Source organism: Lacerta agilis, chromosome 9, assembly GCF_009819535.1.
Source record: "Lacerta agilis isolate rLacAgi1 chromosome 9, rLacAgi1.pri, whole genome shotgun sequence".
Taxonomy (NCBI): Eukaryota; Metazoa; Chordata; class Lepidosauria; order Squamata; family Lacertidae; genus Lacerta; species Lacerta agilis.
In genome coordinates, this window is record NC_046320.1 from 69084812 (window position 1) to 69108982 (window position 24171).

General features: G+C 48.3%; 2 protein-coding genes across 2 annotated transcripts in view; one reads left to right on the forward strand and one right to left on the reverse strand.

Moving 5' to 3' along the window:
• The first annotated feature begins 1084 nt into the window (after nucleotides 1–1084).
• Nucleotides 1085–10498, forward strand: LOC117053503 (kyphoscoliosis peptidase-like). Its single transcript, XM_033161305.1, has 6 exons — nucleotides 1085–1735; nucleotides 2730–2847; nucleotides 3549–3666; nucleotides 5273–5464; nucleotides 8289–8479; nucleotides 9105–10498. Exons 1-6 carry the CDS (start codon nucleotides 1091–1093, stop codon nucleotides 10424–10426), a joined length of 2586 nt encoding a protein of 861 aa, XP_033017196.1. The 5' UTR covers nucleotides 1085–1090; the 3' UTR covers nucleotides 10427–10498.
• A 10802-nt stretch (nucleotides 10499–21300) lies between these two features.
• C9H20orf194 (chromosome 9 C20orf194 homolog) overlaps nucleotides 21301–24171 on the reverse strand; it is an 80132-nt gene continuing 77261 nt past the window's right edge. Inside the window, exons 36-37 of the mRNA XM_033161021.1 lie at nucleotides 23825–23918; nucleotides 21301–22043 (exon numbers count right to left, since the gene is read on the reverse strand). Coding sequence (XP_033016912.1) covers nucleotides 21931–22043; nucleotides 23825–23918 — 207 coding nt within the window. The 3' untranslated portion in view covers nucleotides 21301–21930. The remainder of the gene's footprint in view (nucleotides 22044–23824; nucleotides 23919–24171) is intronic.

Genomic DNA, 24171 nt, shown 5'->3' on the forward strand with positions numbered 1-24171 from the left:
CTGTCCACCTAGCAGTTTGAAAGCATGTCAAACTGCAAGTAGATAAATAGATACCGCTCCAGCAGGAAGGTAAACAGCGTTTCCATGCGCTGCTCTGGTTCGCCAGAAGCAGCTTAGTCATGCTGGCCACATGACCCGGAAGCTATATGCCGGCTCCCTCGGCCAGTAACGCGAGATGAGCGCCGCAACCCCAGAGTTGGACACAACTGGACCTAATGGTCAGGGGTCCCTTTACCTTAAGGGATCTTACCAGGAATCTATATTGAGAAGCTTAAACAAGCTTGCAACAAGTTACCCACTGTGTGTTTAAAGGGGAATGTTAAAACTCTGCCAGTGGCGTAGGAAGACGCTCGGGCACCCAGAGCGCAAACATGACGTGCACCCGGGGGCGGGGCATTGCTACGTAGCGCGCTTGCACAGCATCGCTACATACGGTGCATGCGTCGTACGTAGCGATGCTGCACATGCTCTGTACATAGCAGGTTGCCAGTGGCACCGCTCCAGCCCTATACAGACAGTGCCGGGATCCTCTGCTCACGGCTGCAGCCACGAATGGAGGATCCTCTACATGCGGCTGCAGCCACGAGCAGAGGATCCTGGCACCGTCTGTATGGCACTGGAGCGCCGGCGCCAGCAAACCACATGCCTTGTCACCCCTGGAGACGTAGCACAGGGAGCACACCGCCCCCCCTGCCCCCCGTTGCTACGACACTGAACTCCCCTGTTGCTACGACAGGGAATACAGGGGCCATTGCAAGCCCTACCTGGAGATGCTGTGAGAGGCTGAAACCTTGGACCATGCAAATCAGATGCTATACCCTCAAGGTTTGGTCCCTGATCTGCTTGGAGCAGATTAAGAGGACTGAGACAATGAGGGTGAATCTGTGGCAGACGATGTGAAAAGAGTCCTCCCCTGAAAGTCTTCCAGCCTTTACAGTTTGCATTCTGTAAAACTCTTACCTGTGTTTATTACAGCACAACTCTAGACAAGATCTGAGGGAGCTCTTCTGAGGCAAGAAAAGTCTCCTGTGAAAAGGGGAGGGCGAAGTAACAGGCCCTCTCCACTCCACACCAGTCTCTGCTGGCAAGGATGAAGCGAGATGGGCACCAAAGACTTCCCCAAAACACCGAGGGCATCATGGTGCCCTTTATCAGCCCATCAGCAACACACCGCAGTGCCAACTGGGGCTGTCCTGCTATAAACAAATCAAATACCTCAAATTGCAGAGGGAAAATGGCACAGACCAAGGAAGGTGCCATCTCGTCCACTGCTAGAGAGAGTCAAATGACGGACATCTGCAACGGCAATTTCCCCAAGGGAGGAGGACCCTCCGAAGCTCTCTGCAGCTGGCCTTTGGTGACCTCCTGCCAAAAGCTTCCAGGAGTCAATGGAGGGAAGAAGCAGCTTAGACACTTTGGCCAGCAGTGCAAAGAAATCCCGCCCACCAAAATTACCCAGCAAGGTTTCCCCAGCAAGGACGTATTTCTGTTTTGGACCAAGAAAGCTGGCGATGGCAACGAGATGGCCCCATGGAGATCAGGCTCCACAACGGCACACCAGGTGCAAGAGATGATGGACCGATGTGAGGAACAAGAAGCAGAAGGCTCAAAGGGAAGATGCTGGTCTCCCCGAACCAGTCCTGAAACAACCCAGAGGAAGAGACGGAGAGACCTTTTCCCAGACTCAGAGGTTTTCAGACAGCTGGACGCCCACGTTCTTCGTGTGAGCGAGCAGGTGGGTGGAGAAAAGAACATCCCAAAGTCCTACCATTTCTACTTTCCGCCAGAGCCGCAGGTGGTCTTCCATTTGCACGGTCACTGGCGAAAGCTTTGAAGCTCAGATCAAAACTCAGACGAGCTCCACTGGTATTCAAAAGCATCAGAGAGCCAGTGTGGTGTAGTGGTTAAGAGTGGTGGACTCATAATCTGGTGAACCGGGTTCGCTTCCACTCCTCCACATGCAGCTGCTGGGTGACCTTGGGCTAGTCACAATTCTCTGAAGTCTCTCAGCCCCACTCACCTCACAGAGTGTTTGTTGTGGGGGAGGAAGGGAAAGGAGAATGTTAGCCGCTTTGAGACTCCTTCGGGTAGTGATAAAGCGGGATATCAAATCCAAACTCTTCTTCTTCTCTTCTTCTTCCACCCAATCAGCAGGGCTAAGGTTGAAGAGCACACACCCAGAGGCAGTCTGCCACAGACTCCCAAACGCAAGCTGACAGTGGGGCGGGGAGCTGCCCCCTTCAAGGCCTGTTTGGGGGGCATTTGGCTGGCCATAGTGGGAGAAAGGATGCGAGGCTAGATGGACCTTTGAGTTGGTCCTGCTACCTGGATGGGTCACGGGTGATCAATGTGTGGTCCCCCCCAGGCGCTGTTGGACTCTGACTTCCATCAGCCCCTGCCAACATGGAAGGTGGATGGGAGGATGATGGGACTTGTTGTCCAGCAACATCTGGAAGGACCACAGGCTGCCCAGTTCCTTCTCCAGGCATTCTCTACAAACGCTGAGCAGAATTCCAACTGGGATGGGACAGAGTAGCCTTCACCAACCTGGTGCCCTCCAGAGATTTTGGCTACAACCAGCATGGGCCGGCAGGAGCTGATGGATGTCCTCATCCAAAACATCTAGAAGGCATCGGGGTTGGCAATGGCAGGGGTAGACAAATGAATGGCTGCTTATCTTAGGAAACAGATTGCTGCTGATTGTCCAAATCCCAACCTATCTTCCCTAGCTGAAAACCAATCAGGAATCCTTGTCCGTCCAGACCATTGTTCCACTGATTACCAAAGGAGCCAATAGCCAGCTGGAGAAGGCGCGAGCCATATGGATCTGGCTGTGCCACAATATCGGTGAGTTTGTTTTCATGCAAACTTCCTTGGGGGTGTTTTTTTTGTTTTGTTTTTTGAAAATAATTTTTATTGATTTTGACTAAGTACAAACCAAAGTTAAAACAATGAATTTTGCAAATAAAAATTATAATAGAAAAAGTTATATCACACGAATCATTCAAATTTCAATTCCATTTCACTTCCCTTCTTTCATATTATGCCTTCCTTATATCTAACATCTATATTTCACACGTCAACTTCCTTTCCACACATTTTTCCTCTTCACCTTTCTCTTAGTTTTCCAATCCCACTTCAGAATTATATATCTTCCCATGTTCCTTTATTATTCACCTTCTGAATTTATTTATAATACCTTCTCCTTTCTTACACGCCCTGAGTTATATGTCAATATCTACGTCTTACATACCTTGTCCAAGTATTCTATAAACTTTCCCCATTCGTTTCTAAACATTTCATCCCCCTGTTGTCTGACTCTCATTGTCATTTTTGCAATTTCCATATATTCTGTGCTTTTCTGTTGCCATTGCTGCACAGTTGGTATTGTTTTTCCTTGGGGGTGGTTTTTTTTTGGGGGGGGGGAACAGTGATGTATGAATTTCATAAGCCTAACCCACCTTTCTTCCAACAAGCAAGACAGGCGGGGTGCTTCCTATCATAACAACCTCTTGGTAAAGCGGTGTTTTGGCTTTGCTCCGCAATAGAGTATGATGTCAACGGCTTCTTGGGGTTCTCGGAGAAGATCCATACCCCTGAGCAGGTCCTTCACACTGGGAGAGGCGTGTGCTCTGGATATGCCCATCTATACCGTGACATGTGCAGGTATGTGCTGCCGCGGCTTTTAATATGTCCCATCTCTTTTTTTTTATAAGGAATTTATTAGGTTTTTCAAGATAAAAAAGAAAGTTAACAAAGAAAGAACAATAAAAACAGATACAAAGAAGAAAAAACAAAAACAAAAAACAACATATTAAAATACAACAATTCTCAAATATCTTATCTTATTCTTAATCTTCTTTAAAGGACCTCCCCTGTCCTCTCTCCAGCGTTCAGTTCTAATTTACTTTAGTAACTTAGTAACTATTTCTTAATCATTCACCTTAACTCTTCAATTTCCAATATCATCTTATCATATCTCAATAAACTTATTTAGATGTTCAAAACATTAATTACTTCAAATTCAAACAACTATATCTTACTTTCTTATTTACTATTTCACTCTAACATTGACTAGCTTTCGCCTCTTATCTTTCTCTGATTTCACTTCAAAAAACCAGTTTTTCACATTGTTTCATTAATATGTCCCATCTCAAGGGCTGTCGCGTGGAAGAGGGAACAGGCTTCTTTTCTCCTGCTCTGGAGGGTAGGACTCGAACCCATGGCTTCAAGTTACAAGGAAGGAGATTCCGACTAACCACCAGGAAGAACTGGTGTTCCACAGTGGAACGGACTCCCCCTCGAGGTGGTGGACTCTCCTTCCTTAGTGGCTTTTAAGCAGAGGTTGGATGGCCACCTGTCATGGATGCTTTAGCTGAGAGTCCTGCATTGCAGGGGGTTGGACTAGATGACCCTTGGGGTCCCTTCCATGATTCTATGACCCACCTCCTTAAAGCTTAAAGCATCCCCCCAATCTAACCATTTAAATGGAACAGATGGCACATACGGGGGAAACAGTCCAAAATCTATCCTCAGCCATTCATACCCTGCTTCCAGGCCACTTCCACTATTGTGCAGGCATGATTTCATTGTATACCAGCAAATTCTGGTTGTGCAATTAAAATGAATTCAGTGCTTTTGAGCACTTGCACAATCCTCTTCCAAAATAAACCCCCAATGATTATTTATTTTAATTTATCTTTGGGGGCTAGGAAAAGTGATAAGAAAATGCACGGGAAAGTGTGGGGATAATGGCAGACGTCATAACATAAGTGCCAGTTATGATTGACCAGGGCCTCTGATATGATAGCCAGCCAGCCAGCACAACTGTTAAGTTGTGGGTGGACACAGCAGACGACACAGTGGTTTTCAGGCAGCTCTTGTTTATTCTCAGGCTGGAACAGAAGTGAGCTGAAGGGCTCAGCAGCCTGCTTATATAGAACTCAGCTACACTGCAACAGCAACAACTTTCTGTAGTTACCCAATCCCTGAACGTCACTTTTCAATCCTTCGTTTGCATGTGCGGACCTGAGTGAAAACTGCAGCAGAATGAACTATATACACACACACCCCTAGTGGCCTAGGGTGAGAACTTCAATACATAACAGAAACGCAGAACGTAAGAACACATGAAATGGCCTTATACTGAGTTAGACCGTCTGGCTTCTGGCTTCAGACTGGCAATGGCTGTCCAGGGATGCAGGCAGGGGTCTCTCCCAGCCCTGTACATTGAGTTTGCCCAGCTTCCATGCTCTCTTGTGAATCCTTACAGAGAAGCGGGCTTGAACTGCGCCGAAGTTTCGGGATACGGCAGAGGGGCCGGGTACAGCCGAGGCCAGAGCTGCCTGCAGAAGAAGTCCGACCACATGTGGAATGCAGTGCAGTTGGGAGCCCAGTGGTTCCTTCTGGACGTCTGCTGGGGAGCGGGCCTCGTGGATGTCGAGAAGAGGCTATTCATTCCTCGGTGAGATCTCTCGACGTTTCTAAGTTCTAACCCAGGGGTCCCCAAACTAAGACCCGGGGGCTGGATGCAGCCCAATCGCCTTCTAATCTGGCCCGCAGACGGTCCATAAATCAGCGTGCTTTTACATGAGTAGAATGTTTCCTTTTATTTAAAATGCATCTCTGGGTTATTTGTGGGGCATAGGAATTCGTTCACTTTTTTTTTTCAAAATATAGTCCGGCCCCCCACAAGGTCTGAGGGACAGTGGACCGGCCCCCTGCTGAAAAACTTTGCTGACTCCTGTTCTAAGCCCTGCTGGGTGGAAGGCAAGAACAGCCCTGACAGATCGGACCAGTAGCCTGTGGTTCAGAATTTCCTAAAGCAGGCTTCCTCAACCTCGGCCCTCCAGATGTTTTGAGACTACAATTCCCATCATCCCTGACCACTGGTCCTGATAGCTAGGGATCATGGGAGTTGTAGGCCAAAAATACCTGGAGGGCCGAGGTTGAGGAAGCCTGTCCTAAAGTAAGAAAACCAGAACGCATATTCTCCTGGCCTAAGCAATGGAGAGGCTGCCTTAGGCTTTGTCTTTGGAGGTTGCTAATATTTTTACAGTAGGGTTGCCATATTTCAAAATCTGGACACAAAAGTTGTGGAGCTTTCTCCCCCAAAATATCAAAAACAATAATCTTTTTTTTAAAATGGGGTTGGTTTTTTGGGTTTTTTTAAATAGGAAACTCACCCAAAAAACCCCACTACAATCGTACCTTGGAAGTCAAACAGAATCCGTTCCAGAAGTCCGTTCAACTTCCAAAATGTTCAGAAACCAAAGCAGAGTTGATGATTGGCTGCGGGAAACTCCTGCAGCCAATCGGAAGCCACAGAAGCCCCGCTGGATGTTTGCAGATCGGAACACTCAATTCTGAGTTTCGATCGTTCAGGAGCAGAGTTGTCTGGGAGCTAAGGAGTTCGATATCCAAGATAAGACTGTACTTCCGATATGGGCTGCCATATGCCTGGATTTCCCCGGACGTTTTAACCGATTTCTGAAAACTCCACCCAGACACTATTTTTGGCAGATGAATCCTGGATATGTCCAGTAAATTCAGGCGGCCCTTAACTTATTCCCCTTTTAAGAGAGAAACCCGAGATTTCAGAGCATGTGATCAGAGACGGACAAATCTGCAGGGAGCAGCCGATCTGGCCACTAGCCGGCCTCTTACAGTTGCAAAGAACTTTGGGTCGGATGCTCTGGTTCTTCCCCTTCGCTGCTTTCATTAGACACCAGAGCCACCCTTTGATGCAATGATTAATCTCCTGCTCCCAAGCAGGTTTATTAGGTTGCCTGAGATGTAATTACTTGGGCCTCCTCCGCAGAGTAAATAATGACTTGCCTCAAAAATTATTGTGTTAAATTATTTTCCGCTAGATGCATTACGCACTTGTCACTTTCCAGCCAATGCTAAATAATAAGAGCCCGTGTGGCATTTGCAACATCTAATCATGTTACGTGGAACAAATTTGCTCTGGGGTGTGAGTGTGTGTGTGTAAGCATGCATGCATGGGGAAGAGAGATTGATTTGTGGTCTTGAATGTGCAAGGTGAGAGAAGCAAGGCCTTGAAACGGGAAGAGTTAAAATGCGACTCTGGATATGCTTTCCGGCGACCCACATTTTCACATTTACTCTCAAGCTGAGGCCACACTTCCCTTTAAACATGCATGTCCCCAATATTTTACATTAGGACATTGCTGCCTCAAGAGATCCGGAGGGTGGCAACACGAGAACGGGGCCTTCTCTGCAGTGGCTCCCCCGTCTGTGGAATGCTCTCTCCAGGGAAGTTCACCTGGCGCCTTCATTATACACCTTTAGGCGCCAGGCAAAACTGTTCCTTTTTAACCAGGCCTTTGGTTGATCTGATTTACATCCTATGCCCTTTTAAAATGTGGCTCTTTTGGTGTGTGTGTGTGTGTGTGTGATTTGGGTTGTTGTTTTTATTTTGATTTTATATATTGTGATCTTTTCTGTGAATCGCCTTGAGACCTCCAGGTATAGGGCGGTATATAAGTTCAATAAATATAAATATAAATAAATAAATAGTAGCATGCTGGCTGAGTATCATGTACCGCAAAGGATCCTCGGTCCTGTATACCTGAAGGAGCGTCTCCACCCCCATCGTTCTGCCCGGTCACTGAGGTCCAGCTCCAAGGGCCTTCTAGCGGTTCCCTCCCTGCGAGAAGCCAAGTTACAGGGAACCAGGCATAGGGCCTTCTCGGTGGTGGCGCCCGCCCTGTGGAACGCACTCCCACCAGATGTCAAAGAGAAAACCAACTACCAGACTTTTAGGAGACATCTGAAAGCAACCCTGTTTAGGGAAGCTTTTAATGTTTAATAGATTATTGTATTTTAACATTCTGTTGGAAGCCACCCAGAGTGGCTGGGGAAACCCAGCCAAATGGGCGGGGTATAAATAATAAAAATTATTATTATTATTATTATTATTATTATTATTATTATTATTATTATTATCATCATCATCATCCTGGGACTTCTAGGCTGCAAACCTTATTCATACAGAGCTGTTGGGGAGAGGAGCTGTTGGGCTCGTGTCCTGTTTGTGGAATTTCCTTTGGGGCATCTAGTCAGTCACTATGAGAGCTGGACTAAATGGGTTCTTGGCCGGACTCAGCAGGGTATTCCTTACCCAATCAATCCACCATCTTCTGATCTTTTAACAACAGACAAACCATTAGCTTCCTGTCCCCTTCCTTGTTTGCCATTCTGGAATGTGGTTTGTTTCATGTGATGTCTAAGGCCCCCCCCCCCCATTTCCCCCACTCCTGCAGGCACGAGGATTTTTTCTTCCTAACTGACCCTGAAGATTTTGTCGAAAGCCACTGGCCCGATGAACCAAAATGGCAGCTCACTCAGCATCCCGTCCCACTGCAGGTTTTCGAAGGGAGAGTTTTCAAGACACCAGAGTTTTTCAAACTTCAGCTTGCCCTCCTCTCTCCAGATACCTCCAGGCTTAAAACAGGTATGTTCAAAGCAGGATGCCTTGGCACACTCAGAAACTTAATGCCGCTGAAAAGCAGTGGCATGGCATCAGTGGCGTAGCGTGGGTTGCCAGTGCCCGGGGCCGTGAAAGTTGGGTGGGAGGGAAAGAGAAGGAGTAAGCATGTGCATTCAATTGCCTAACGGCGTCCGTGTCACCCAGGAGATCTCAGCCACATAAATTAAGAAAAGAAGAGTCATTCTGTTGTCCTGGTTCGTAGGGAGAAGCTGTTTTCAATGCAGCCCTGCAACAGAAACACAGAACTATATTGAGGCAGCAACAGATGTTGAAATTTTGCGCCCCTAACGAAAGCTCTCTAAAATTTCAGGCAACCTTCCTCAAGTTGATGCCCTCCAGATGTTTTGGACCACGACTCCCATCACCCCAGCTAGTCCAAAACATCTGGAGGGCAGCAGGTTGGGGGGGTGCTACTTTGGGGGTGTTTAGGGAAAATACATAAAACTGGCAGAGTGAGCTACCCCAAGGGATGAGTTGAGCAATTGCGGGGCCGCAGTAAAAAAGAAAACCTCAAGGTTAACTGCTCTAGTGTGGTGCTCTGCAGTTAAAAACAGGCAAAAACCATGCCTCTCCCTCTTCCTTTTTACAGACCAAGGGGAAGCAACTGTTTCTTTAGCAAGTGCCCATTCAACAGAGTTCACTTACCAGCTGTTGAAGCTTTGCCATGACGACGACAGCAAAGAGGATATAGGCAAGACTCATGGGATGTTAACCATGTCTGACAAAAAGATGGTCCTCAAAGTCTTCCCCCCTACCCAGGGGCTCTTCGAACTGCAAATCTTTGCCCGCCCTTCCGATTCGCCGAAGCCGTGCACTTGGGTGTGTTCCCACCAGATCGAGTGCCTGCAACCCCACCGGCAAGAGGGTCTTCCGGAGAACCCTTTCGCTTTCTGGGGGCTCCATCCCAAAGCAAGAGAGTTTGGGATTGAGGAGTGCAACTGGGAAGAAGACCTGATCGTTGCCGCCACGGGGGCCCTGAAGCTGGCTTTGCAGACCCAGAGGCCTCTCTTGGCCACCTACGAGTTGGTTCATCCAGAGATGGATACCTCTCTGAGCAGGAAGTGCCTGGCGTCCCAAGTGGAAGAGCAGAAACTCAGCTGCCACATCCTTTGTCCTTTTGTGGGCCACTACAGGCTCTCGGTGTTTGTCAAGGAGTTCGACGAAGACAAGTTCAAGAACGCCGCTAACTTCCTCATACGCTGCTCCAGCCCCATCAACCACAACGAGCTCTTCCCGTCGGGTCTCAGCGCACATTGCGGAGCAGGGATCAGCTCCCAGTGGAGAGGACTCTACAACCCAAGCCACACCGCCCCCATCATCAATACCAAAAAGGGACAGTGCACTGTCACTTTTCGTACTCAGCCAGGCTCCGAAATCACCGCCACTTTGGGCAAGGACAAAATAACCAGCAAAACATACCCGATGGAACGGTTCCTCTTGGTTACCCACCTGGAGAACAAGGTGAGCGTCTCCGTCTTGCTCCCTGAATCGGGAGTATTCAGGCTCAGCTTGTACGGGAGGGACGCCAAAAACAAAGAATTTGCCCATGTATGTGATTACATCATACGCTGCTTCACCAACCCCCAGTGGCTCCCCTTTCCCCGGGTCTACAGCTTGTGGAGGAAGGGGTGTGTCCTCCTAGAACCCAGGTCGGGAGTCCTGCAAGAAAAAAGCTGGGTGAGGTTTCGGATCAAGATGCCCGAGGCCTGCAGCACTCACGTCGTTGGTCCTTCACGATGGGAGCTGCAGCTGGGCCAGAACAAAGTGTGGGAGGGAGAGGTCTACACTGGCCTCGCTGGGACGATGCTGAAGGTGGCCGTCAAATTCTCCCTGGATTCCCCAAGCATGGATGTCGTCCTCTCTTTCGACGTCGAAGGCAGTTCATCGACTCTAAGTGATGTTTCGGGGTAAAATGGTCCAGGGGTCTTTGGACTCTCAGGAAACTTAACTCTCTGCCCCACCCTAAGTCTCCAGCTGGATTGGAAGTCCTGGGCCATGTTCCAGCCAAGTCATGTGCACAAGCCTATCTGGCACCTTGGGAGTTCTGTGTGGATCCCTTCCACGGGGACCACTCGGGCTCCTTCCCGGCCGCCCCGTGCCCTCCTCCAGTCCTGCGCAGCGGCAGGCTGGAGAAGCGCTCCAGCAACCAATTGCGGTGCCGAGAGGAGGGGCAGCTGCCCGGAATCGTGCCCACCTCCCGGGCAGGAAGCGCACAGCAGCCGGAGAGGGACGGACAGAGGGAGGGAGAGCTGATTGCTGTGCACCTGGCTCGCCGCCGCCGATCACCTCCTCCTGCCTTCTCCCTGGTGGCGGGCAGGCTGCCGCTCCTACCGAGCTGCTGACGTGGCCCCTGACCTCTTCCCTGGCGCCCTCCAGAACGTGGCGCCGTGGTTCCCTGTGCCACTAATCTCTATGGCTAAGATGCCACTGCACAAGGGCAACCAAGGTGATCAAGGGTCTGGAAGCCAGGCCTTATGAGAAACGGTTTTAGGAGCTGGGTATGTTTAGCCTGGGAAAGAGGAGACTAAGAGGAGATATGAGAGCCACCTTCTAATATCTCATGTATGAAATTGATTGTCTTTCCTTGGTAATGGACTGGATGAGAGCCAACAAACTGAAGCTCAATCCAGATAAGACTGAGGCTCTGTTAGTGGGTGGTTCCCTAGACCAGAAGGCTGGGAGGTCGCCTGCTATTGATGGGGTTACACTTCCTCTGAAGGAGCAGGTTCGTAGCTTGGGGGTACCCCTGGATCCTTTGCTGTCGCTTGAGGCTCAGGTGGCCTCAGTGGCCCGGAGTGCCTTCCATCAGCTTCGGCAGGTGGCCCAGCTACGCCCCTATCTGGACAGGGATAGCCTAACCACTGTGGTCTATGCTCTGGTAACCTCAAAGTTAGATTACGGCAATGCGTTATACGTAGAGCTGCCTCTGAAGACGGTTCGGAAACTTCAGCTAGTGCAGAATTCAGCAGCCAGGTCGCTCAATTAGTTTCCGGGCCCAATTCAAAATGCTGGTTTTGACCTGTTGTTGTTGTTCAGTCGTGTCCGACTCTTCGTGACCCCATGGACTAGAGCATGCCAGGCACCCCTATCCTCCACTGCCTCCCGCAGTTTGGCCAAACTCATGCCAGTCGCTTCGAGAACACTGCCTTAAATGGCTCAGGACTGCAATACCTAAAGGACCACCTCTTTCCATATGAACCTAATCCGACCCTGATATTATCTTCTGAGGCCCTCCTTCGTGTGCCTCCTCCTCGAGAGGTCCAGAGGGTGGCAACACAAGAACAGGGCCTTCTCTGCAGTGGCTCCCCCGTCTGTGGAATGCTCTCCCCAGGGAAGTTCATCTGGCGCCTTCATTATACACCTTTAGGCACCAGGCAAAAGCATTCCTTTTTAACCAAGCCCTTGGTTGATCTGATTGACATCCTACACCCTTTTAAAATGTGGCTCTTTTCTTGGTGTGGGGGGTTGTTGTTTTTATTCTGATTATATATGTTGTGATATTTTCTGTGAACCGCCCTGAGACCTCCGGGTATAGGGCAGTATATAAACTCAATACATAATAATAATAATAATAATAATAATAATAATAATAATAATAATAATGTAGAATTAGCAGATTTAACTAAGAGAGTAAGAGATCAGGAAGACCGAGTATTTAAGGAAGAGTGGAAAATGTTTGCAGAATATCTGAAGAACTATGTTAATCAGGTTAAAACGTTTGCAGGGTTAGTGTAAATTCAGCACTGTAAAGTATTAAAAGATATAGGGGGAAGGGAGAAATATGAATATATGGGGAGATTAGAATATGCCACCTTAATGGATAAATAAATCGAACTACGGAAGGGAGGGAAGGGAAGAAGTCACTGATTGAATGCATGGTTATAATCAATGAAATGTGAAACATTGTAATGAAAAAGGATAAATAAAATTATAAATTTTATACACACACACAAACACCCTGGGAGGAGTGTTAGGTTTCATGAGTGCAGCAGTTCATCCTACGGACCAGTTGCCGAGACTGAAAGTCCCCAAAGCCATCTTAAGGAATAAAATCAAGCCACCTATGGGGCTTTGAATTTTCCCCATCAGATAGTTTTTAGTACACCTTTTCAAGAAGGGTAAGCCCTTCTCTGTCAAGCCCTCAGACTTATTCCTCCCCCTCCTCTCAAAAGCTGCATAACTTGACTTACCTGTTTGGAGAAACTGGGTCTGCTCTGCCGTTCGTTGCAAAGCACGTACTGAAGCCGTGAGAGGTCCGGATTGCACCTGTCGACCCTCAAAGCTTAGGGGGCAGGTGTGGTATAGTCTTGGCAAGGGTCTGCACACGTAGACCCTGAGTGTGGGTCTGTATCATAAGCCTCTGGGCCAGGGGACAGCAAACTTTTTCAGCAGGGGGCCAGTCCATTGTCCCTCAGACCTTGTGGGGGGCCGGACTATATTTTTTGGGGGGGAAATGAACGAATTCCTATGCCCCACAAATAACCCAGAGATGCATTTTTAAATAAAAGGACACATTCTACTCATGTAAAAACACGCTGATTAGCGGACTGACCATGGGCCGGATTTAGAAGGTGATTGGGCCGGATTCGGCCCCCAGGCCTTAGTTTGCCTACCCATGCTCTGGGCAGACTGGAATTGGATGATGGGGCTTAGGGAGAAAGCTGAGGCAGCAGCAGGTATGATCCTGCTCTCTCCCTCCTCCAATACATACGTTTTCTGACAGTCAACACACGGTTTCCCCTCACCCCAACCAATCCCTCTTCAAAATCAGGCACTGGGAGAGAAAACACCCACCAAAACTAGGTTCAAAGACACCCATCATTTGGGAAAAGTGTCAGCACCCATATCTGGCAACTGAGGGCTTATCATATAGAAACATGGAATTGTAGAGTTGGAAGGGACCCAAGGGTCATCTAGTCCAACCCCCTGCAATGCAGAAATCTCAGCTAAAGCATCCATGACAGATGGCCATCCAATCTCTGCTTCAAAACCTCCAAGGAGAGACCGTCCCACTGTCAAACAGCACTTACTGTCAGAAAGTTATTCCTGATGTTTAGTTGGAATCTCCTTTCTTGCAACTCGAAGCCACTGATTCGAGTCCTAACCCTCCAGAGCAGGTAAAAAAAAAAAAGCTTGCTCCGTCTCCCATGTGACAGCCTTTGAGACATTTGAAGATGGCTCTCATATCTCCTTTTCCCCAGGCTAAACATACCCAGCTCCTTCAACCACTCCTCATAAGGCTTGCTTTCCAGACCGTTGATCATCTTGGTTGCCCTCCTCTGCACATGTTCCAGCTTGTCAATATCCTTCTTAAACTGCGGCACCCAGAATTGGACACCACAATTAAGAACTGGTAGCTAATTAATTGCAATTCCTGCATTGCTTGCAGGGGGTTGGAGTAGAAGTGGGTTCCTTGCGACTCTACAATTCTGATTCTGCTAAAGAAAGAGGGGGAAACAGAATGTGCAATGGAGGAGAGAGATCAAAATCTCTCGTCCCGCCCCACAAAACAACCCCCCTGCTCTCACCCCAGCTGCTTTAGCAGCACCTCACTATCTCCTTCCACAACTTAGCACCAATTGCAGTAGCAGGATTGCAAAGTCGGCCTTGGCAGTTCATCACTCCCAGGCAGGAGATAAAGGGAGTTCTGGATAAGACAGCTTTCGCCAGCCATTGTGGCAAGCAGCCCAGTCCCCTTGCTGAGGACATGTGGCTGAAGGTGTCTCTCCTCCTTCAACCCAAGCAATGGGGACAGGCGGAGGCCTACCTGAGGGGCTGGCGTGGATGGTTGCCAAGAGAGGCATACCTTGACCCCGGCGTCTGGCGATCTTGCTGGGTGCCCGGCGGCCAAATTGGCAATAAGCGCCGCCACCCGCTGCCGTTCTCCGTCCCGGGCTGCGCAGGAAGCTGTTTGTTGCATAAGTTTTTTGGGGTAGGAAAACCAACTCTGGTAACTGGTTTTGCAGCTGTGAAGGCTTCCTCTGCAGCCTTTTCGCCCCAGTGTTGGATGAAGGGATCTTAGTCCAGCCTTGCAAGCTGGGAGAGAACCATTTACCCTGGCTTTTGACCCCTTGAGGAGCGGGTGGCGCTGTGGTCTAAACCACCGAGCCTCTTGGGCTTGCTGATCGAAAGATCGACGGTTCAAATCCCCGCGACGGGGTGAGCTCCCGTTGCTCAGTCCCAGCTCCTGCCAACCTAGCACTTCGAAAGCACGCCAGCGCAAGTAGATAAATAGGTACCGCTCCGGCAGGAAGGGAAACGGGCGTTTCCATGCGCTGCTCTGGTTTTGCCAGAAGCGGTTTAGTCCCGCTGGCCACATGACCCGTAAAGCCGTCTGTGGACAAACGCCAGCTCCCTCGGCCTGAAAGCGAGATGAGCGCTACAACCCCATAGTCATCTTTGTCTGGACTTAACCATCCAGGGGTCCTTTACCTTTTAAAAACTTTTTTAAGGACCCACCTTATTTTTACAGTTGTTAAGTTATTTTGCATTGTTTTAAATTTTGTGTTTTAATGCTGTAGCCTGATTTGGGACCTTCAGGTGAAAGACTAATAAGAAACAGTATAATGCAACAACTAAGAATAAGAATAAAAATATCAGGGAGGGAGGGGTGGGAAGTCAAAAAGCAAAGTGTAAGTGAATGATATATTATGTAGTGCATATGCAGTAAATTTGGTAAAACCTTTGAAAATCTAATAAAATTATTATTATTATTATTATTATTATTATTGTTATTATTATTAAATGTGGGCAAGAGTTCAAAGAGGCAGAATGAAAAGCCAACTGAATCCACACGGCCCTAGGCCACCAGCTGCAACCAAGCAGTCGCAAACCCACAAGAAGGTGCATGCAGAGAAAACTAGCACAATACAACTCAAGCAAGTGAGCCAATCAGCATTCACACAGCCACACAGAAATAAAACGACAGAACTGATGGATATAATTTATTGGGCTTCTTTTTTTTAGAATCGCATCCAAGTTACAAGTGTAAAAAATAATAATCACAAACAGCAGGTATAAACGTGTAAAACAATACAAAAATAAAGGGAAAGGTACTTTTATATATTTACTGAATCAAGTAGTGTAATAAATACAAATAAGCAAAAAAGCTTCATTCACTCATTTCAGTTTAACTGAAGTTACAGTAGAGTTTGTAAAAATAACATTTTACTGAACGTTGCAAATAGTAACGGGTTGAAAACTAGTATGAAAAATTAATTTTGGCACCTGGTTTAAAAAAAAAAGGAATTTGTTATGCGAGTCTTTCACAACTAGGTAAAAGGACAAAGCAGTTTCTTACTAGTTTTCTGAGGTACATCTAAAATTAGATTTAGCAACGCAGTTCTAACAACTCACAGTTTACATTTTTACCTTCCCTCGCTATGCTAGTTACAATTTTCCCTTTTGAGGATACCCGAAACGGTATTCCGGAGCTTATTAGCTGTGCAAAATTCAGGAGTGAGAGAAAAAAAAATGATCTCAAAAGAGAAAAAAGAACACAGGGAACACTTTCAGCGCACAATCTGGCTCTGTGCTGCTGACTCGGGCGTTCCACGCCGATACCGTCGCATTTCGGCCTCTGCAGAGGATCCAGAAGGACAGTATCAAAGTGTGTGTGTAGGGGGGAGTTCTCCTTCAAAAGTCCCACTAGGATGAAAGGCGGACTTGTGCAGGAGCACCGCGCCCAGGATCCCTAGCTGACGGGAGAAGTAGATCCTGCATATGCAAAAACCCCAATCACACGCAGGGCTCCCACCGAAATTGGTGCGGACTTCTTCTCCCTGCAAAATCTAGATCTCGTGCCGCTGCAGGAGGGCGACTGCCATTTTCAGGGGCAGTCCCTTGTATTACCGCAACACCCGCCCTAGCAGCACAGAGTCTGGATTGCAAATGTACCCCCTTCGCTTTTCCAAAGTTTGTTGCAACCCCTTCCCCTCCCCTTCCCCCTCCCCTCCCCTCCCCACCCACAATATAACTTCAGCGATTTCTGACCACACTCATTCTCAGGTGATATGAAACCACACAGGCTGCTAATGGGAAGGTCAGCAAAAGCAGAGAGAAACCCCTTGAGGACTCGATTTGTGCATTTCCACCAGAAAAAACGCACGTACACAAGGAAAGCTCCGACTCTTGGCACTGCCGCCGTTTTTAAAATTCCTTTTCTTTCTTTTTTTTCCACCGCAAACGGCCGCAGTGCAAGAACAGTGTTAATGGCACTTCTGACTTTGAATAGTTGCAACTAGAACGGTGCTCTGCGTTTTACAGTAGCTTGAAACATTTCAAAACTAGATTATTTTATTCGGTGATGCAAGCCACCCCCCCCCTTGTAGAAAACAAACAAACAAACAAGTGAGCTCATCACCCCCACCCCCACCCCCACCCCTTTATAAAAATGCTGACGGGTCATTGAAACAATTCCCTAAATAGAATTGCCTTCAAAATGCCAGCAGGATCAAGTATTTCAATCGTTTTCAGTCCTCAAAGAGTTTTCTTTTTTTTTAAAAAAAGAAGACACAACAAACCCGAACAACTTAACCATGTGTGCTAAATATTCTCCGCTAGGTGGAGAGTCCTTTCACCAAAATGGTTTATTTCCTTCCCTTCAAAAGAGGGAGCGAACAGCAGGAACCAACGGCGAGCGCCCGCTTGCAAAATTCATGCCGCGTCGTCGGCGGTGCCGTAAAGCAAGGCACTGATATGTCTTGAACAGGATCCCATTGTCACAGTTTCGATATTTTGGCTATTTTATCCCCCTCCCCAACACTCCCCCCTTTTAATTTCTTTTTTTTAAAAAAAAAAATCACAGTTGAACGTTAAGAAAATTGAGGTAATCGAGAAAATTTCGCCAATACCAAAATAGAAGTCATCGCAGTACCAGAATGGTGAAAGGCCTTGGTAGTTATTACAGGGGTATTGTTCTTACTTAGCATGCAGTACAGCGTATACATATAGATATATATGTCTCTCTCTCTACCATACCTCTGTTCTGCTAAAACTCTGACTTGTCTGTGCAGCCCCACTGGGATGGGTGGGAGATTCCACACTCACACACACACCGGCCATTCCTGCCTGGTCCCCACAGTGCAGGGGGGGTCCAACAGCAGAAAGGGTCCCTTCGGAAGTTTGCCCAACAGCTTTTGGCAAGTCATGGGATGGAGCCTAGGGCATGCCCCTGTGCCAACTCCCAAAACAGCCGATTTGGTGCCGCCGGTAAAAAAACAGAGGGGCGAAACAAACCCAGCAGCCTCCTCCTCCTCCTCCTCACAGTCTGCCCTGTGGTCCTCCTCGCCTGCTGAGGCAGCCTGTCTGCGCAGCAGGGACTGAACTGCACTGGCCTTCTTAATGTGAGGATTGCTCTCAAGAGCATTCCTGGTGCCTCACTGATGCCTGCTCAAAAGGGACCTGCCCATTTTTAAGGCCAGCGCATCTTCTGCGGCTGCTATAGAAATCATTTCACATGGCGGATATCACCAAACCGGGAAGCTGTTCGAATGCAGAGGCTCAGCCTATTTTCTGCACACCGCTAGAGGCAGCCAAGGAGGAAGATCTCCAGCAGTTCTTCCTGGTTTGAGGCCTCCGCGTGCCGTGGGATCCCAACTTCCGCCAGCCCCAGCCAAAAGGTCTGGATGGCATGCGGTGGCACATAGGAAGTTGTGTGTGCCGGATGCTGCTTGCCGCATTGTCCCATAAAATGCTGTTGCCAAGTCTACAGCTGCAAGGCATGGGATTGCCCTGAAGCAAATTCTCGGGGCAGCCGGGTGAGTCTCTTGCAAAAGCAGTTCTCATGGCTGAAAAGGGCAATGGTTAGAACCAGTTGCTGGAGGATCTGCTCTTTGGAATCTGCCCAGGCTAGACTGCTGCTTCTGTTTTGTAAATTTCAGAGTTCAGCAGAGCTAAGTAAGCTACAATCTCTTCACCTATTTTAATAACAATTGCACTTAAAATCTATGATCATTATCCACGAAGAAGGTGAGGCAATGCATCCAAGCTGCCGCTTGCCTCATCTTCGAGAAGCTGCGTAGCAAACGCGGTTATCTCTATATATGGCTTTTGCAGATCATTAGACAATCTAAGCTAAAGAGAGAGAGGAGCAATTTGGGGTTTGCACTAAATTATGTTGATGGGGGAGGGGGGAATTGCTTAACACCCTCTCCACCCATTGGCTTTGGCACAATCCACTAGGAGCCCTCACTGGCATCAATTTGGAGCCTTGCAAGAGGGACGGTTTCCAGTGGATCATGGCCCAGCACTTTTTGACCTTTCATCCCTCCAGAAAACTCCAGACATCCCAATTCTTGATTGGCTTATGCGATCGAGCTGTGGCTGATTCGAAGGTGTTTTGCCTTTGGCATGCTTTTAAATATTTGCCACACTCGACAACAGTACAATTTGGGCCGGATACACAAATGAGCACATGTTAGAAATCTGGAGTTTAAGAGCGGGGAAGCAAGCCAAAGGCAACAGCAGAATTCAATCCTCTCCCCGGAAAGCCAGGATTTGCGTATCACCAGAGAAAGACTTCAAATTTGCCAAACAGCCACAAGAGGGGCAAACGGTGTGCCACCTCCAGCAACCGATATTTGCCAGAATCTCTCTTTGCTAATAAATCTTGCTCTGGACCTGGCCTCTGCCAGAGACTGGGCACAGACCCACACTCTCGGAGCCCTCCTGGCCCATGACGGCTTCTCGCTGGCTTCCATGGAAGAGGCCAGCTCCAAAGGGGGAGGGAGATGGCAGAGATTGTGTAGCCCCGAGGAACAGGATAACACAGGTCCACGGTCACTCAATACACCCACGCCAACCTGTGCGCTAGCTCCTGAGAAGTTGCTTCTCAGTATCGCTCTTTTTTTCCTGGAGGGATGATTCAGAAATTGGTTTCTGTTTCAAAGCGTATGGAGTAAGGTCAGGCGTGAGTTCCCCCTGCTCGCTGTGGGAGCCACCTGGAGAGGACGCCTTACCTTTTCACATGTTCCAGCGAAGCTGGCTTAGCTCAAACGCACCAACTGCCCCTCCAAAAATTAATTTGCTAGCTACCATTTATACTACCAGGCACTATCAGTATATTATTCCAAGAATTAACTAAGGTAACGGTCATGCATAGATAAATTCACAATCCTTAGGAGGGTGCCCTATTACCTGCAGTACGGGCATTTACGACCCCACAGAAAGCTTAAAATAATATATAGTCAACAAGAAAAAAAGCTGGCCTTCAGTTTTACGGAAACCGCTTCATGCCTGTTCAAGGGCCCATGGAGTGCAACAGTAATTTAGGCGGGGGGGGGGACGGGACTTCAACAGGCATAATGAAAACATTCAAAATCTAAGCTGCGTCACGTAGAATGCTAAGCTGGGGCTCTTTTTCTAAGGATGAGTCGTCCGGAATCAACCAGGAGTGAAAGATGCTCAACTGAGGATACGGAGTACGCTACCCAATGAGGCTCCCTCTCCTTATCATCTACCGGAGATTAAGAATTTTGCATCAAGTTTTTATAGGAAGCCCCAGGCTGGCTCAGCTTTTGGAGTCCAGCCGTATTCCTATTATTTCCGATGGATAAAGCAGGTTGATTTGACACGCTCGCTTTTCTACTTGAGTTTTAGAAGTGCCTTTCGGGAGACGGGTCTTTGAATCGCACATATCGCAGAGAAGGCGGAGATCCTGCCCTTCGGCCTCCAATTCTCAGGATGCCACAGCCACTGTATTAACCACCAAGCAACTGCTTTCATGTGGTTTGGACTCCGCAGCGGACACACATGCAAACCGTCATTGGGCGGCCAGATTGCGGGGTTTGTACCTCCAGGCCTTCCGTGCATGCGCTGGGCCCACACAGAACTGATGTGCACAGGCCAGAGCCATGCAGGAATGAGCCCACAGAAGACTCAAGACACGGGGTCTGACTCCAGCGCACACACAGAAGCTGTGCCAACACGACAGCCAATGCATCTAATGGGCAACAGACCCATCCTGCCCAAAAGCGGTAAGCATTTTATCCAAGCTGGCCCTGAATGTGCTGCAACTTTTCCAACGCTGCAAAGATGTGCATCTTTGGAGACTTACTGGAAACGCTCTTAAAGGCGTGCTCTTAAAACTCAAGTAGAACTCTTTAACACTCAAGAAGTGACTGCGGCTCTTATTTCAGCCCGGAACAAACTGACATGTTGCTGCTAATGTACCCAACGGAAGCACAGACGTTCTGTTTCACAGCAAGGGTACAGTCACAGAAACTGCAAGTGTGACACCAAATTTAACTCTAGCATTTGTGTTCCCCCATTTCTCGCTTTAGGAACACCCCAAAAACCACCATGTTGGTTAAGAGAAGCCCTCAAGGGCTTATGTGTTCCCCCATTTCTCGCTTTAGGAACACCCCAAAAACCACCATGCTAGTTAAGAGAGGCCCTCAAGGACTTATGTGTTCCCCCATTTCTCGCTTTAGGAACACCCCAAAAACCACCATGCTAGTTAAGAGAGGCCCTCAAGGACTTATGTGTTCCCCCATTTCTCGCTTTAGGAACACCCCAAAAACCACCATGCTGGTTAAGAGAAGCCCTCAAGAGCTTATGTGTTCCTCCATTTCTCGCTTTAGGAACACCCCAAAAACCACCATGTTGGTTAAGAGAAGCCCTCAAGGGCTTATGTGTTCCCCCATTTCTCGCTTTAGGAACACCCCAAAAACCACCATGCTAGTTAAGAGAGGCCCTCAAGGACTTATGTGTTCCCCCATTTCTCGCTTTAGGAACACCCCAAAAACCACCATGCTAGTTAAGAGAAGCCCTCAAGAGCTTATGTGTTCCCCCATTTCTCGCTTTAGGAACACCCCAAAAACCACCATGTTGGTTAAGAGAAGCCCTCAAGAGCTTATGTGTTCCCCCATTTCTCGCTTTAGGAACACCCCAAAAACCACCATGCTGGTTAAGAGAAGCCCTCAAGAACTTACGTGTTCCTCCATTTCTCGCTTTAGGAACACCCCAAAAACCACCATGCTAGTTAAGAGAAGCCCCCAAGAGCATACGTGTTCCCCCATTTCTCGCTTTGGGAACACCCCTGGGGCAATTTGGATAGGGGCAATTGTGGGATGTCAGAAAACTACGGTCAGGGCCAGCTTCATAAACTAGGAAATGCAGCTTTGTAATTTAAATCGAGAAGCAAGCCACACATCTCCTTTCCACTGTAAGCCAGAGCATTCAAGGACCGCGAACTCAAAACTAATGTGGAAATGCATCAGCATTTCTTAAAAAAGAAAAGGAAAAAAGGCCAACTTTACATGAATGGAAGCTAAATATTAGAAGAATAGTTGAAAAACAGATGATTTCATTTTCCTGTTAGCCAGCAAGGACAAAAAGCGTTTCTTGGTCACGGACGTTTTGCCCCAATCTCATCAAGGGTTGTGTGCCTTGGCACAGACGGGTGGGGGCCTCGCTTAGGTCTTCTGCTCAAAGAGGTCGTGGTACTCCAGTTCCTCCAGCTCTCGGTTGAACTCTTCAATCTCACGGTTCGCCTCCTCCAGGTAGTCGTTCATGAACTGATCCATTACTGGGGTGAGTCGGCTATTAAGGAGAAGAAATCCTGCCAGAAACTATTTAAGTTGGGGACCTTTAAAAATACACAGCAGCTCCTGAAGGACGGCCAGAAGTGTGACACCGGCCACCCACCCACTCCCTGTTTTGGCACGGGACCCAATCCATTGGGAATTTCCCCTACAGCCCTTGCTAAAAAGATCAAGAGTTGCAAAGCAGCCCACAAGCGCTGGAGGGCACGTGGATCTGCTTTCGTCGCCTTTTGCTCAGTGGCAGGGTCGCTTGCTGGATCCACTGCAGAAGGTCGCTGGTTTGTGTCCAGTTAAAGACACCAGTTTGCAGAAGGGAGGGGAAAGAACACACACACACTCTCTTTTCTTTCTCTCTCTCTCTCTCTCCCTGAGACCCTGGAGGAAATATGCAGCCAGACTGGGGGAAACCAACATGTTGCTTGTGCAACTAAAACTCGCCAGCATCCAGAATTATTACTGGCCATGCAGGCAGTTCAAGAGCATATGGATGGCACCGCACAGGCTTTCTCAGGAGGAGGCAGTCCCAGGCAGGAGGAGGAAATAGTGTGACCTCGTATAAGGTACTGTGCCGTATACTTCCAGTTACAGGTGGGTAGCCGTGTTGGTCTGCCATAGTCGAAACAAAATAGAAAATTCTTTCCAGTAGCACCTTAGAGACCAACTGAGTTTGTTCTTGGTATGAGCTTTCGTGTGCATGCACACGAAAGCTCATACCAAGAACAAACTCAGTTGGTCTCTAAAGTGCTACTGGAGAGGTATCTGAAGAAGTGTGCATGCACACAAAAGCTCATACCAAGAACAAACTCAGTTGGTCTCTAAGGTGCTACTGGAAAGAATTTTCTATTTTGTGCCATATACCGATACTCTTACCTGATTGAAAAGGCTGCAATTTCCTGACCTGGCTAAAATCTGATCTGAAGTCACCGAATCCACAGAATTGGAAGGGGCCCTGTGGATCATCTAGCTCAACCCCCTGCCATTCTCGAATAGGCAGCTGTCCCATAGGGGGGTCAAACCTGCAACCTTGGCGTTATCAGCACCACGCTCTAACCAACTGAGCTATCAAGTCAGAAGTTGTCAAGTCTTGCTTGCTGAAAGGTCCACAGCGGGGTAGGTGGGTGGGGCTCTGGCCTGGTAGCAGAATGTGGCCCTCCAGGCCTATCTGCCCGGCCCTCAGAACTCTTCCCCAGGCCACACACACTCCTCAGAAGCCTTGCTTCACTCCTTAAACTGTTTCTGCCAGGCTGGACTCTTGGGACTCTGATAATGCCTCGTGCTTGGCCTGGATGGGGGCTGGAGAGGGGTGTGTTTTATGTTAGCGTAGAAAACGAAAACTCTGCGTTCATTGCCCTGCCTAATTTTGCTTCTGGCCCTCCCTCCCACCGGCACGTGGCCCTCGGAAGATTGCACACAAGGGAAAGCAGCCCTCAGCCTGGAGACAAATCCCTCGCCTCAGCTTACAGAGCACATTTGAGTTTGTCACAAGCAAACTAGGCTTTCTTTTCTGTAATAAAACAGTCTGCCAAAAGCAAGGACCCAGAGCTCAGCACCGCAGAGGAGGGGATCGAATGCGGCTATTTGGGGTCTTTCGCACAACGGCCTCCACTTTGTGGCACCCTAGGAAGATGCCTGCCGTCGCCCAGTTGCTTTTAGACACAGTCCAAAGGTTTACTGGTACAATATGGCTCCAAAGGGTCTGAAGAGCCGAACAGGCTGCAGAGTGAACAGACGCAAGCTTTTCGTTTCTTTTTTTAAAAAAGGATACGTGGATGGTAATCCAACTTGTCGCCAAAGAAATTCACAAACTGCGTCCCGTTGTAGAAGTAGCCAGCTGGAAGAGGATCCAAGTGGCGTTTCACCTGCGTGGGAAGGCAAAGCTATCACTCAGAGCTGCTCTCTGAGCTCGCAAGAACGCACAGTCATATTTCAGGAGTCTTTTGTCAGAATGCTGACGGGGCAAGTCCCCGGCGAAGAAGGAAAAATGTGCACAGCTAAGCAGCTACGCTCAAGGAAGGAAATCTTTTGCAGGGGCTAAAAATAGCTTCGCTTTCTATATGTGGGGCTCTCTGTTTCTTCCGGAGTAGGCCCACTGAAATTAAGGAACACGACTAA

Excerpts from the sequence above, each read along its gene's own strand:
- LOC117053503 (XM_033161305.1), top strand. The coding sequence starts at position 1,091 with ATGAAGCGAGATGGGCACCAAAGACTTCCCCAAAACACCGAGGGCATC. Across the intron at positions 1,736-2,729 it reads TTCTTCGTGTGAGCGAGCAG|CTGAAAACCAATCAGGAATC; the intron begins GTGGGTGGAGAA and ends TATCTTCCCTAG. Across the intron at positions 5,465-8,288 it reads AAGAGGCTATTCATTCCTCG|GCACGAGGATTTTTTCTTCC; the intron begins GTGAGATCTCTC and ends CCACTCCTGCAG.